This window comes from Myxine glutinosa, chromosome 10, assembly GCF_964187855.1.
Source record: "Myxine glutinosa chromosome 10, kmMyxGlut1.1, whole genome shotgun sequence".
NCBI lineage: Eukaryota > Metazoa > Chordata > Myxini > Myxiniformes > Myxinidae > Myxine > Myxine glutinosa.
In genome coordinates this window covers 20969223-20984123 of record NC_136270.1, presented here as the reverse complement: position 1 = coordinate 20984123, position 14901 = coordinate 20969223, and the positions used below count along the sequence as shown (strand labels likewise).

At 41.2% G+C, this 14901-nt stretch overlaps 1 protein-coding gene across 2 annotated transcripts in view; it reads right to left on the bottom strand.

The window, feature by feature from the left end:
* Positions 1-5249: 5249 nt before the first annotated feature.
* TBC1D20 (TBC1 domain family member 20) overlaps positions 5250-14901 on the bottom strand; it is a 48398-nt gene continuing 38746 nt past the window's right edge. For both annotated transcript variants that reach the window (XM_068127311.2, XM_068127310.2), the window contains 5 exons: positions 13907-14093; positions 13705-13806; positions 12742-12883; positions 12215-12396; positions 5250-8611 (listed from right to left, as the gene is read on the bottom strand). In XM_068127311.2, coding sequence (XP_067983412.2) covers positions 8353-8611; positions 12215-12396; positions 12742-12883; positions 13705-13806; positions 13907-14093 — 872 coding nt within the window. In that variant the 3' untranslated portion in view covers positions 5250-8352. The remainder of the gene's footprint in view (positions 8612-12214; positions 12397-12741; positions 12884-13704; positions 13807-13906; positions 14094-14901) is intronic.

The following is a 14901-nucleotide window of genomic DNA, read 5'->3' as shown; positions in this document are numbered from 1 at the left end:
GCCTGAACCTCCATATCATACTCTGGGTGGAAAGTTTTTTACGAGACCGTCCTCAGCCGGTGAGGGTGAATGGTAGCTTATCAAAGTTATCAATCTTGAATACTGGTGCTCCACGAGATGATTTTGGACTTTCGGAAAGGTCACAATCACGAGCCTGTAACCATAAATGGTGATAAGGTGGAAATTGTTAACCAATTTAAATACCTGGGCACCTTTATTGATAAGTTAACTTTTGATGGAAATACTGATGCTGTGTACAATAAATCGATGCAAAGATTGTATCTTCTCAGGAAGTTGAATTCATTTGGTGTTAGCTCACGTGTGATGCGGATATTGACCAATTCCTTACTGATCAGTGTTTTGTCATTTAATTTGATTTCCCGGTTCAGTTATCTTAATGTGCGGAATAAGTCACGATTGAGAGAGGTCATTACACTGGCATTTAAAGTGGGAGGGCCTTCAACCAGTATAGAATCTCTGTTCAAGCGAGCATTGAAAAGGAAGGCGGTGCAGGTGTGTACCAATGAAAGTCATTTCCTGAACTGACTTTTTGAAAAACTGCCATCAGGGAGACGCTTTCGTGTAAGGAGGATGAAGAAGAACATTTTCAAAAAGTAATTTGTACCAAGTGCAATTGAAATGCTAAATTCAAATTCCTCGCCATTTTGCTGTTTAGTCCATCTTCCATATTTTATATTAATTTCATATTTTATATCTTTTTATTTCGTTTTCTTATTCCCTTTGTGTTTTATGTTTAAATGATGGTTAACTTAGTGTCACCAAATAATAATTTCCCTGAATGAGGGACAATAGATTTTAAAAAATTATTATTATTTGGGGGACAGAGTGCAGACAGAGCTGGGGGAGCTAGGCTGGAGAGTAGTCTGTAGAAGACAGAAAGACCACCTACCTGCCTGTGGTGAGAGAGAGAAAGGCCCTCGGAGTTAGCTTAATCGTGGGAGATTCCAATGATTCTGAACACTTTGGTTTCAACAGCGTGAAGCCGAGCTAGGTGTGAGGCAGGAGCACCGGCCTAGAGGGGGGAACAGTATTCCATTGAGCTGCGGATGAAAGCCTTGTATGTGGTGAGGAGCTCAGGTGTGCCAAAGAAGGACTTCGCACGACGGAGGATGCCCAGTCGGCGACTGGCTGTGGAGGCCAGCTTGGAAATATGGTTTTCCCAGGAAAGATCATGGCAGATATTGAGACCCAAAAGCTTGAGTGACAGAACTTCTTGGAGAGGATTGTTGAAAAAGTAGATTGGAGGGTTGTCCAGTCGGTCTTTTCAGAGACATAGTGAGAGTGTGAGATTTGTCAGGATTGAAAGACATGTTCCACTTGTTTGACCAGTCTGATTTTGTCCAGGTCTGCAGAGTGAGGAGGCTGCTGCCTGCCGATCTGAGGGATGAGGAATGGAGCGGCAGAGAGTGGAGTCATCAGCAAAGTGATAGAGAGGATTTTCCAGAGAGTCGGAGAGATCATTGATGAAGACCAGAAAAAGCACAGGGCCCAGAACACTGCCTTGGGGAACTTCAGCCTGAACTGGAAGGGGAGATGAGAGAATTCCATTCAGGGCCACACGTTGACCAACCGGTGAGGAAGTCCGCAAGCCATGCTTGGAGGTTTCCATGGATACTGTTGTGGAAATCAATGCAAGTCACAACTTTAGTCCATCTGTTGGTTTAATTCCATTAAGACCTTTAACATCATTCTGCAAATACAGGGATGCAATAGAAATAAGGTTTGGTTTCACATAGGTCAATCCACAATATCATTCAATGAAAGCAAGCGTAATATTCTATGCGGTACGTACCGTTAACGAGTCCACTAGTCAATGTAACATATCACAGGAGAAGACGCCCAGAGCAGCGGTCGTTTCGGGTCTTATAGCCGCGCCCCCATAGCGGTGTCAGCGAGCAGCGAGCATCACCTGGGTTCAGCATAATACGATTTCACTACAGATACCATAAGAGGAGAGTTAGGTGAGCAGAGCGGGGTGCCAGACCATATCGAAGGCACGTGATATGTCAAGGGAGACAGCTCTAATTTCTTGTTTGGCATTGAGGACCTCCATCCATTGTTGAGACAGCAGAGGCAGCATGTCCAGAGTAGAGTGACCTGGTCTGAAACCAAATTGATGATCAGAGATCAAGCCATTGATTGGAGAAGAGGAAGGATTTGATATCCGAAGCAATGAGTCGAAGGCTTTGTTGATGATTGGGAGAAGATATTTCATGGCAGAGGGGAGAGTCATCAGAAAATGGATAGAGGATTTTCCAGAGAGATCATTGATGAAGATCAGGAATATGATTGGACCTATAACTGCCTTGGGGCACTCCAGTCTTAATAGGGAGAGGAGATGAAACAATTTTGTTTTGATATATGGCCATGAGAGTGGAGGAAGTCAGTAAGCCACGCGTGGCATTGGCCTTGAATGCCATGGGCAGAGAGTTTGGAGTGCAGGGCGGGATGCCAGACTGTATGAAAAGCATGATGTATGTTCAGACAGACAGCCCTGATCTCATGTCTGACATTGGGGGCTCCATCCATTGTTGGGTGAGTTGAAGCAGCATGACCAAGATGGACTGACCTGGTCTGAATCCAAATTGATGATCTGAGATGAGGTTCTTGGGGAGAAGGAATGATTTTATGTCAACTGTGATGATGGATTCAATGACCTTGCTGATGATTGGAAGTAAGCTGATTGGTCTGTAGTTAAAGGGATAACTTTTTGCACCTTTTTATGTCATGCAGTGATGTTGGAGGATTTCCAAGCAGTTGGAAGATGACCTCGGGCAAATGACAGGGTGAAAATGGCAGAGAGGATGTGCAAGACCAGCAGAGCAGGTTTTTAGGACACGAGGTGATCCTGTCCGATCCAGTAGTAGAGTCAGAGTTGAGGGTTGAGATAACCATCTCCAACCTCTCAGGTGCAAAATACATAGTCCAGCATCATTTGGGTATGGCAGAGGATGGGTACCGAGAGTGAAGGGTTAAGGACACAAGATTTGGAAGCAAACAGAATTGAGGCATTTGGCCTACTCATGAGTGCAGTCAGCTGACAAGGGATGAAAGGGGAGCATACCTCAGATACAGACTTAAGGCATCACCAGGTTTTAGATGAGGGAATCAAGTTTGAAAGTTCCATATTGAGGCTGGACAGATGTTGTTTTCTGGCTCTCCAAAGAGTGGACACACACTTGTTGTGGACTTTTTGGAAAGCACTGAGCTTGCCTTTGGTCGGAGTTGCCTTCCAGGAAGAGAATGCAAATTGTTTCAGAGCAACTGCCTCACCACAGGATTCAGTATACCATGGGTGGGAATAAGGGTAGGATAATTGAAGACAAGATGGGATGAATCTGTGAATGACAGAGCAGGTTCCTGTGGAGTGAACATCAGGGGCAGCAGATATGGGAGACCAGTCCTGAAAAGAGATGGCTGCTTGCAGTCACTGTCATTCTGTTTGAGTGAAATGCCGGACTTGCTATTCTCATGGAGCTTCCTCAGTGCCGACCAGAGAGATGGTGACTTTCACAAGCACATGCCCAGATGAGCCAATAGAGCAGATGAAGAGCAGGAGACATTTTGTGGGAAAGTTAGTCATCACAAAGTCCAAGTCCAGAAGGGAGAATTTGCTGTTTGGAGAAATCTGTTTTGGAAAGTTCACACATTGAGTTAATCCTGTGGAGTCACAGAAATCCTTTGCTGAAGTGCCATGTCTGGTAAGAGAGGTACCAACACCCAGTCAAGTTGCATGGTGACGATGAAGTTCACCACATATGAGGAAGAGAGTTGGGATGTGTAGAAGTACCTCAATTCTTCAGATTCGTGAGCTGAAACCATTTAATCAGACATGCGCATGTGAAGAGATTATACAGTAAAATAAACAAAGCAACAGGCAGTCCAGACAATCTCGTGTCCTCATGTTACAGTGCGTGCATCTTCATACATTCTTGGTTTGAGAGGAGGGAGGAATTTGGGTGGGGGGAGAGATTGAGGTCATGGGAAACGAGAGTTGACATCAGTGTGTCTCAATTATTAGCCAATGAGGAGTCAACTTGTTACATTTTTAGCTCACCTGGAACAAAGTTAAGGGGAGCTTATGCGATGGCGCATTGTCTGTCCGTCACTCCGTAAACACTTGAAACTTCTTCTCCGAAACCGCTGATGAGATTGCGACCAAATTTGGCACAAATTATATTTGGTATTTGCTTTCATAGGTATTTGCTTTCTTTTCTGAAACTACACACAATTTTGATGAAACTTCACCCCAACCTTCACCACTCATGCTGTATCAAAGTTTGTTCACGGCATTTTAAAAAATCTGCTCCTTTCGGGGTTTACGGAGCGGAGGGAGTTCCATAAGGGGACGGGGGACGGGACGGACAAGACCCATTCCATAAGCCCCCGTTTTGGACTAAGTCCAACGGGGGCTAATGATCCTTTTGAAGACGAAGAGATACCATAAAGAAGAGACTGTTCCTTGTGAAACGAGTGCACCTGTTGTACTCAGGCTATAAAAGCATTAGATGTTGATGGTGCAGGGGAAAGAGAACAACTTTACACTCAATCTTGTACCACCACAATCCAAGAATGAACTAGAAAGGCCTCGTGGAGCACATAGTCTCACCTCGTGCATTCATTCTGAACAAAAATACCATTGTTAACAGAACACACTATGATGGTTTGTCTCTGAAGAAACCAGCAGTAGTCCTCCATCATGTTGGGGTTGAAACCCCTGATTAGCACTTCTCCATTATGCTGATATGTTGGTGGAACCTCTCACCATGCGCATCACTCACAGCACCAAGTTTGGCGATAAAGAATTCCAATTGTGAATGAAGAAAACGAAACTTCAGTGACATACGACAACCCATTTCTTCAAATGTCATTTAACCCTTCCAGCTTGACCAGGTGAGGTTGTTTCTCTGACTCCGACTTTGCTGGTTCGTAAACCTGTGTCATCTGTATCATCACTGCCATAATCACTTTCAATGTCAACAGCAGCTGCTGGAACAAGTACCAATTGTCCGAGTTCAGATTTGAAATTAGCATACTCCAATTAGTCTAAGACACATACATACTGTCATGTCTGATGCTCCCATTAACACAGAAACCTCAGCGCTGAGACCTTGGTCTCGGGAAATGGACCGAACGATCTTTCATTGCACTGCATTCAATTAATTAATTTTAACTTTACTGTTCTCAAAGGATCATTCAATTGGGCCAAAATAATGGAGGCAAACACGTTTTCTTACCTTTTAAAGGATTTATTCGTAAAGTAAACAGGGAAGAGGGTAACAAGACGCTGCAAACAAAAATGGAACGAACTAAGCGAGTCAAATAGACACAAGGAGGAAAATGGGGATTTTTAAACCTACATACAATGATTGAGGAATAAAGCAATTCCTAACCCACTAGGCTCCACATATCACAATCGTGTAACAAAACAATTATAAGCAAGACTTCCCTTTCTCTGATGCGCAGGGTTGACGCTAGACTCAAAATAGACCGCTTCGGGAAGCAGGCGCAAGACGAATAGCGCCCAAGAGCCAAAACGAGCACGATGAAGATGGTGGTTGGTGTGGAATGCTAGCGACAATTCGCCTCCTCAACCAAGCCTTGTGGACCCCTATTTCTTTTATGCGATCGCTTCCTGGTCTGCTCTCCATCCTCTTCTTCCACGGTGATCCCAGCTTGGGTTAATCCCAAGAGATTAAGCCACAATTAGTCTTCTCCAAAACTCCGTGATCAGTTTTGCTTCTCCTTCCACACTGGGCTTTTGTCATCTCTGGCCTGAACACTCCTTTTGTCATGTCTCTCCTGTTCCCTCCTTCAAGCAAAGTGTCTGGTACATGGCAATCTAACTGCTACTCGAAACACACGGACCATACTACATTTACCACGGTTTCGCTATGGATCCTTCCACCTCCCAACCCTTCCCCTCCCCTCCCCTCCATATAACAATACTTTTACGTCTCAGTAGCAAATTTGTTGTTGTCAAGTGTTATTAGGATATTTAACAACCACTTTGGGCACCTTAAGGCTAAATTGCATCGATGAAGATGAAAGTGAAAAAAAATTCAAACTATATTAACCATGGCTAATAAATCATATGTACTAGCAACGGTACCCACCCTACGGGCGGGGTTTCAATTGGGAGGCCCAAATGAAAAGGCAAAATATCAGAAATTGAAGGCTTTTTTAAATATTAAACGATTTATATAAACATCCGTTAAATCATATCACACGGAAATCATCAAAATCTAAACAGTATTTGTAGAATTTCAATAAAAGCCACATCACTGTTCATATAGGTAAATATTATTCCATTGTGTTTGGAAAAACTGGAAATTTTTTCCTAATTGGAAAAAGAATATAGCCTATTTTACTCCAGGGGGTCCCAGGATTACCCACCCAAAATTTCGTTGCGATCGGTTCAGCCGTTTTTGCGGTACCTGGGAACAGACAGACAGACATTTGGTGAATTCTAGTAAGATGAAGTTATATATTCATCTGTTAAGTGGTTCTGGAGAAGGTTTTTTTTTTTTTTTTTTTTTTTTTTTAACATTTATTTTCAATCCAAAATGGCCACCTGATCACATGATTGACATAAATTTAATTATTTACTCACATTGGGTCATGGACCAGATATATGAAGTTTCAGATTTTTAGAAAAGGATTTCTGTTCAACCAATAATGGCTGGAATACCACTTCACCAATGACATCGTTATCACTGTATGCCCCATTGGGTGTTAGACATATGCCAGGTTTCAATTGATTTAATTGACCAATTTCACATCGTTATCACTATGCCCCATTGGGCATTTATGACATATGCCAGAATTCAATTAATTTAATTGACCAATTTCTTTCCTTTAACTGAAAATGGCTGCCATCACATGTGACCTATGACAGAAGTTATCAATAAAATATTCCCCATAGGGAATCCCTCCCATGTTTAAAGTTTTGCATCACCCGGACAAGCGGTTGCAGAGAACAACTTTTAAAGCTAAAATATATCGATGCGGACATGGCCGCACGCACGTACACGCTGCACTAGCCTTGCAACCCCTTCAGGGCAAGACTAAAAATTGACAAAGACAAAACGTCTGAATACAGCAATCTATTTTGTGCAAGTACAAACAATGCAAGCTTATAGATGTTCAGGGTCGACAATGCTATCATGCATTAGTGATGTCTTATGGACACGAGCAATTGTGAGGTGAAGGGAATGTATCTGCAAATTCCGAATTAAAAAAAGAAAATAAATCCCCTCTGCGTATGTAAAATATTTAGATGGTCCTGATAGTGGGTTAGCTTCCAGAGCAAATACATAGGCCGAAGAATGTACATAAGGGAGGTAGCAAAGCATTCCAAGGCACTGGGTAAGCAGCCATTTTCTGGCCCCAATTAGGTTTCATTGGAAAAGCAAAATAAAAAAACGAAACGCTTTTTGATAACACAAGAGCCAAACAAGCATTTTGCACAGTTGTACCAGGAGATGGATTTGAATCATCGTATCTCCAGCTCCAAGTCGTACTGGGCTTCATCCCATGGGTGCTGAGCTAGATTTTCTTAGTGCAAAAAGAAAACAAACCCTCCATTTTCTTGAATAAACAAAACGATGCATATTATTTCAAACATTGAGGAAACATGATTATATTGAACAATAAATATCTGACGAGTCATTTAACCATTCGAGCTTCCTGTAATGTTTTTAAAGCACTCTTGCTTACAGGTAGTGCTGGCACAGTTATGGACCCAGAATAAATGAACAAGCACACATGAGATGAAGATTATGATTGTTGCAAACTTCTTCAAACACTGAAGGGACAAACCAAGCATCCCATCAGGGGGTCAGGTGTCATTTGCAGGGCCGAGCTGTACTGCAGAATAAACACACAATAGCGACTGCACATCAATCTGGCAGCACCAGCCTCCTGATCTTTAGTCTTTAACGAGAAAATAAAATCAGAATTCAAAAATATTTTAACTTTGCTTCCTCCTGTGAATATGTGCCGTTAATGTTAAGCAGCAAAAAAAAACAAAAAAAACTGTCCTGTCCACCCCCCCCCCCCCCCCCCCCCCCAAGTTATTTTGTAGAACCAGCCATGTGTTGCCTTCGTGCTGTCATGAACAGCTGCGCAAAAGCTCGCAAACAGCACAACTGAGAAAGATGATCGCAAACACTACAAACAAACACCTGCCTGGTTCCATAGCACAACTGAAATTCACAAAGCACAATGAGCAGTCTGTGTGCGTTTCTTCACAAGGATGCAAAATGAAAAGCTAATGATATAATACAATAATTCATAGTTTATTTATTTAATTTTAGCTTTTCTTTCCCTTTAATGGAAAAGCTGAACAACAAAGTCCGGCGCCCACTGAAGGGCACTGTTGACTACAGCAAGAGCAGCCGCACCCAGAGTGCCTGCAATCCCCCACACGGCAAGCTTCAGCAAGCGATTTGTGCCCCGTCGCAGAGCTGTGCCAGAAGTGGCTGCTGGAGTCTCCACCTTTGGACTGGTTCGGCGTCTCCGGAGCACGGTGTCAGGCCGCTGCTGTAGAGAGGCCAACTCAAAGTCTTTGAAAGTGGAGATGGCCATGCTGCAGGGAACAAGCAAAGTCCATACATTTTATCATTGTATAACGCCTATTTTAACAAGTATTTCATTTACCTTGGCCTGTGCTCTACTCTTTCAAAACTGAAGACCTTAAAAGTCAATACAATTGCATTTGGATCAACACAACCCCTTGGACTGTACATGCACATTTGGGCAGTTTAGACCTCAAATACTTCCCACTAATGTCAAAATAACGCAAAAAAAAACGAAAAACGGTCGGTCGGTCCATCCGTCCGGAAAGCCGTGTGACTATTCTATACGTCTATTAATGACGTACTGTTTGAATGCCGGTTGCATCCTGTCTATTAATTACGTACTATTGGAACGTATCATTCGACCCTTCGAAGACTGCTGAGACTCCTTTGGTTCTTAGATCTTTCCCTTTAGACCACCAAGATCCCTAAATACCTCGACGACCCCAAATACCTCCTGCAAATAGAAGATGTCCTCAATTGTGTAGTCTTAAATACCCAGATGATACAAAGACCCGGAGGACCTAAAATACCCAAAACTCCGAGGACTTTGATGACTCCGAGGACTCCGAAGACCACTTAAAAACCCCGAAGACCCAGAGGACTCAAAATATATAAAAGACCCTTAAAGAACCAGAAGACCTTTAAAAACCCCAAAGACCCCCAAGACCCTTAAGAATAATTTTAACTTTAAGACCCTTTCAATACTTTAGACACATTTAGATTTATTCACCCTTCAGACCTTTTGTACCTTATAGACCCTTAGAATATTTAGACCTTTACACCCCTAAAATCCTTTTTGACCAATTACACCTTAACGCCATTTAGACACCTTACACCATTCAGACAGATTAGACAGCTTGGACCCTTGACTATTTAAAGCTTCACATCACTTGGACCTTTTTAGATTGTAGCGACGTGTGGTGAGGCGAGTGAAGCGAGCTGATCCATGCTCATGTAGGTATATGTAACATGTGCATACAGTCCCTTCAGAAAGTATTCACACCCCTTGACTTTTTTCACATTTTGTTGTGTTACAGCCTGAATTTAAAATGGATCAAATTGAGATTTTTGCCACTGATCTACACATAATACTCATGTCAAAGGGGAATTTTTAATTTTTTTTCGAAATGCTTACAAATTAATTAAATGTGTGTTTAAATTAATTTAAAATTATATATGTGTGTGTGTGTGTGTGTATGTGTGTGTGTGTGTGTGTGTGTGTGTGTGTGTGTGTGTGTGTGTGTGTGTGTGTGTGTGTGTTTTTTCCGTTTAAAAATGTTTTTCTCTGAAAGTGCTTGCCCAATCAATGCAAAACTTTAAACGTAAGAGGGACCCCCTATGGACAATATTTTTTTGGACAACTCTGTCATACGTCACATGGTATGGTAGCCATATTGGAATTGGACTTTAAAAAAATTGGACTTTTTGTTTTTCCTGCAAAATCGCTCAACGAAAAAAAATTTGAAATTTGTCAATAAACACCCCTTTGGGTATATAGGATGATAACGATGACATCAGCCACAATTTGTTGAATTGAAATCCTTATCCGAAAAATCTGAAACTTCTTATATCTAATCTATGACCTGATGCAAGCGAAGAATCAAATTTATAATGACATTGGTCATATGGTCTGGCAGCCATATTAGATTGAACCGTGTAACAGATCGATGTGAAACTTCATACATACGTTTGACTAGTCATAGTTATTAAATATATACATTACATTAAATATATACAAAAAATATATACATTAAAATATATACATATACATTATTAAAAATAAACATTAAATATCCTAATAATAAATCAATAATCAATAAAGCTATGGATAATGGCAATTGCATGTGCCATAATAGGGTGCATGGATGATATGGGTATGTGGGACATAATAGTGATGTGTTCAGTTAAAGATGGTATTTTTGTTCAGAATGAGCACGCAAGGTGAGATCATGTTGAGAGTTATGTGAGATTATGGTGAGATTATGGTGAGATTATGGTGAGATCTAGTTACCCCCGCCAGAGGAGAGGGTATTGCATTTGAGTCCGTTTGTCTGTACAAAACAAAACTGTTTGTCTGTACAAAAAGTACAAAACTTCATCTGATCAAGATGAAATTTCTTGAGCATCATGTAGGCATAAATTGGTGGAGGGGAAAAAATAGTTATGACGTCATCGGTCATGTAGTTCTGCCGCCATATTTGTTTTAACACAAACGCCTTAAAAACCACAAAAACACATCCTGGCGAGGGTTTGCCATCTCCAAATGCTCTTTGTTACCCTCACCTGAGGAGAGGGTATTGCATTTGAGTCTGTTTGTCCGCACAGAATAAATATGATTTTCTCTGCAACCGTTGGTCCGATTGACAGGAAATTTTCACCATCGGTGCAACTCCACCTGTAGAATTTTAAAATAATTATTATGATGTCATAGGTCACGTGGTTTGGCTGCCATCTTGGAAAAACCAAAAAACTTTGCACCTCTATATCTCCGAAAGCGCTGAATAGACAAAATTGAGACATGGCTCATTGTAAAGAACTCTCCATGTGGAATAACATCTGTCAATGATGATGTCATAGGTGCCTCCATTATGACGTCATAATTCGACAAGTACAAAACTTCATCCGATCAAGATGAAATTTGAGCATAATCTAGGGATAAATTGGTGGAGAAAAAAAAAAATGATGTCATCAGTCACGTGGTTCGGCCGCCATATTTGTTTTAACACAAAAGCCTTAAAAACCACTGACAACACATCCTGGCGAGGGTCTGCAATCTCCGATTGCTCTTTCTTGTTATTATTGTTTTCTGTTCACAAAACATTACATTTTAAATCTATTTCTTCAAAATTTAAAACCTTATGTTCATTGCCACTGACTGGTGTAAAATCCATGAATATTGTCCAGATGAGGCCATTTATAATTGGTTTAACAATTGCAAGGGAATGTGGCACCTATATCACAAGACTCCTGTTCAAGATCAACTACTAGTAACGCCATCGCCCAGTGAGTCGGTTCATCTCGGTAAGTACAGCTATGAGGGAAAACATTGGAGACATTTGTCGGGCAACTGAGGAAAAAAAAAAAAAAGATTCGGGCAACCAAATTTGCAATAGTGGCTACCCGAAGGGCAACTACAATGTCTAAAATTTTGCGAGCCCTGGAATGGATTGCAAAATGGTTGCTGAGCATCAAGGCAAGCAGGTTGAAGCAGGTTGGATCTTGCCAAATAAAAATGCATTATGAAGCTCTAAATGTTATGAGAGCAGTAATATGAAGTCAGCCAGGCAGGAAAGAATGGGAATGGGGGGGAGGAAAAGTGGATGTACAAGGCAAGAGTGTAAACAGGAATGTAAAAAGTGGATGGAAGAAACAAAGAGCAAATTGTGAGGGAAAAATGAAAGGGGATTTTTCTATTTTGAACATTGATAAAGTGAGAAAGGGTAAGAAAGGAATAGAGAGAAATGGCAGATGGGATAGGGGAATAGCAAATCAGAATCTGAGAGAAAAAAAGAGCAGTTGAGTGGTGTGGCACCATAAAGAAAGGGAGGCATATAAAGAACAGAGAAGCACAGAAAGCAAACAACGTTGACAAGCATCAAGAGTACACCTACCGTTCCTCCTGCAATGAGACAACCTTGGCGAGCTCTGACGGAGGAAACTGCACAAAGAGGTCACCAGCACGGCTCACCAGCGACTCGTAAGGTAGATCGCCAGGGATTTGGGACAGGAGATGGTGTACACTGGGCATGTCACAGTCACAGCTCAGAACTTCATCTTCACGGTGCAGCACCACCTGTGAAAGGTGCAATAGAAATCAATAAACCGAAGCAGAAAGCCAAATAACTATATTTTCGAGAAAATTATGCTTTTGAGTCCTCCAATAAAAAATGGAAATTTTATGAGTTGAGGGTTTATGTAGGATGGAGGAAATGTCTGAGGAGCATGTTGTATGGGTAAAGTGGGACTGAGATGATTCAGAGATAAAGAGGGGGATCTGGGATGGGAGAAAGAATAGGGGGGAAAAAGGATTTGTGATACTTTACAAGAGCCTTCCTGATGCCTGTGTAAGGAGAGTACAGTTCATCAATTGTGCCTGTTAAAAGTTTGCACAAAGGTACATAACACAGCACAATCTCACCACAGCAGCAAAGTAGATAGGCATAAGTGGGTGGCAGGCCAGGAAGAAGTCGTAGAGCCGAACCACATGCCGGTAATCGGAGAGTACATGCCCATACCAGGTAATGAGCCAACTGAGAGCAAAGATTGTGCCAACCTCAGACCTGCCAGTGGAAGAATAGCTGTCAGTACAAACAGCAATGTAATTTAGACCAACTACAGGTATCATCACTTCTTGAATTTTTTTTGAAGCAGATATAATAGCCAAGTGGAAAAAAATTTTTAAAAAGGGCAAGCAGGCATTGTAATTCTTTAGCTGCAAGAACACAAACGTAGAAAGATGAAGCCGCACCAGGCCCACAAAAACCCGAACTCGCCCCGAGCAATTTGTCGCCCGATGAAACTTGGTGGACAAGGACGAATTGATTCGAAAATTGGTGAAGATCCGGATCAGGAATTTCTTAAATGATTCTTTACCATTGAAAGATGGGGCCAAAAATGGGTGTTGATAAGTTATCACAAAACATGGTGGACAAGTTGGTTAGATGACAAGAACAAAACGATTCGATTTTGGTTAAGGTCCGGATGCAGAACCACTCTTATCAGTGGAATTCCAAATGTAAAGGGTTCAGCCTGGCGGAGGTACGCGCTCTACCGAGTGCCGTTCTAGTACCATTGGTCACAATTCTGATTGTTTCTTCGAAGTTTGACTTCAATGTCCTCAATTGTGTAGTATTTTGATATCAGTACTTTAGTTTACATTCACAGCTAATATGTAAAAGCTCCACTCTTAATCAAAGACGAAACCTTGATCAAAAGTTAATACTGGCTCAAGACCTCTAATTCTGCATGCCATTGTGACCATTAGCAAGTGCACAACCATTGTGATAGGGCAATTTGTAACTGAGCAGCAGAGGTTCATGCCACACGATCTATAGTGCAAAGACACCACCCATTGAGTCACATGATCTATCGAGCTCCCCACCTTTGCATGAAGTCATAGAGGTTTGGATTAGCACGCTCCAGGATTGGCATCAGGTAGCTCAGGATATGCTTTGTGCTGTCCATTGTAGGGTCCATGAAGTCCCTGCACATGAGTTTGCAACTCCATGAAGTAGAAAGGTAAATAAACCTTGCCTGAAATAAAGCTTTATGTTGTAGAGTGTAGACAGCAATAATGTTCTCACCGCAGGTGGTGTGTGGAGAGTTTTTCCGCCAGGGCTGTGGTCATATGAGCACCCACAACAAGCAGAAAGGTAACAACAACATCATGATAGCCTTGGTAGTAGTGCAGCTGTGGGTTGCGATCAAGGACATGCAAGATGACATCCATGAGTTGCTCCTGCAGTTTGGTACGCTGTTCTTCTTCCATCGCTGCAAAGCACACTCTGCATTTGAACATCTGAATAGCTCCCATTATGTTAGCCAAGTAATTAATCTATTTCACTCAACCTCTCCATGGGTATATTCCAAATAAGAATAATATATAACATGTCCATATGTACATATAACATGTAAATATATAATACATAACATGTATAAAAGGATGAACAAAGGAGAATCACTTTACAGAATGGACAGATGCATACTGGTATTTTTATTTTTTATTATTATTATTATTATTATTATTAATAATGTATTATTATTATTATATGTATTATTGTATTAATACTGGTATGTAGTATTATTATTATTAATATTATTACTTGCAAAATCGAAGATGTTTAAAGTATATTGGTTTGTCTTGTGCGTTATTACTTGGCAATTTTTTTTTTTTTTGCAAGTATGTTGATCACTCCAGTTTGTGTGTTTGTGTGTGTGTGTGTTTGTCTGTCCGCTCACTTACACCTACCTACAGATCAATTTTAAACCGATCTTCACGAAACTTCACCAAATGGTAGAGTTCGTGGTCAGACAAAATCCTATATATTTTGGGGTCAAAAGGTCAAAAGGTCATAGACCAAAGGGCAACCACATTTTTTCTACGTAAAAATTTTTTTTTTTTAATTTTCTAATTTTCCAAAAGGTCAACATAGGCTAAAGGTCAACCACATTTTTTCTAATTTCTAAAATCGTCAATTTTCATCCGATTGACTTGAAATTTGAATAGGATATACATATGTATAGGCGAATTGAATTCAACCATTCAACTAATTATGACGTCATAGATCACTAGGGCACG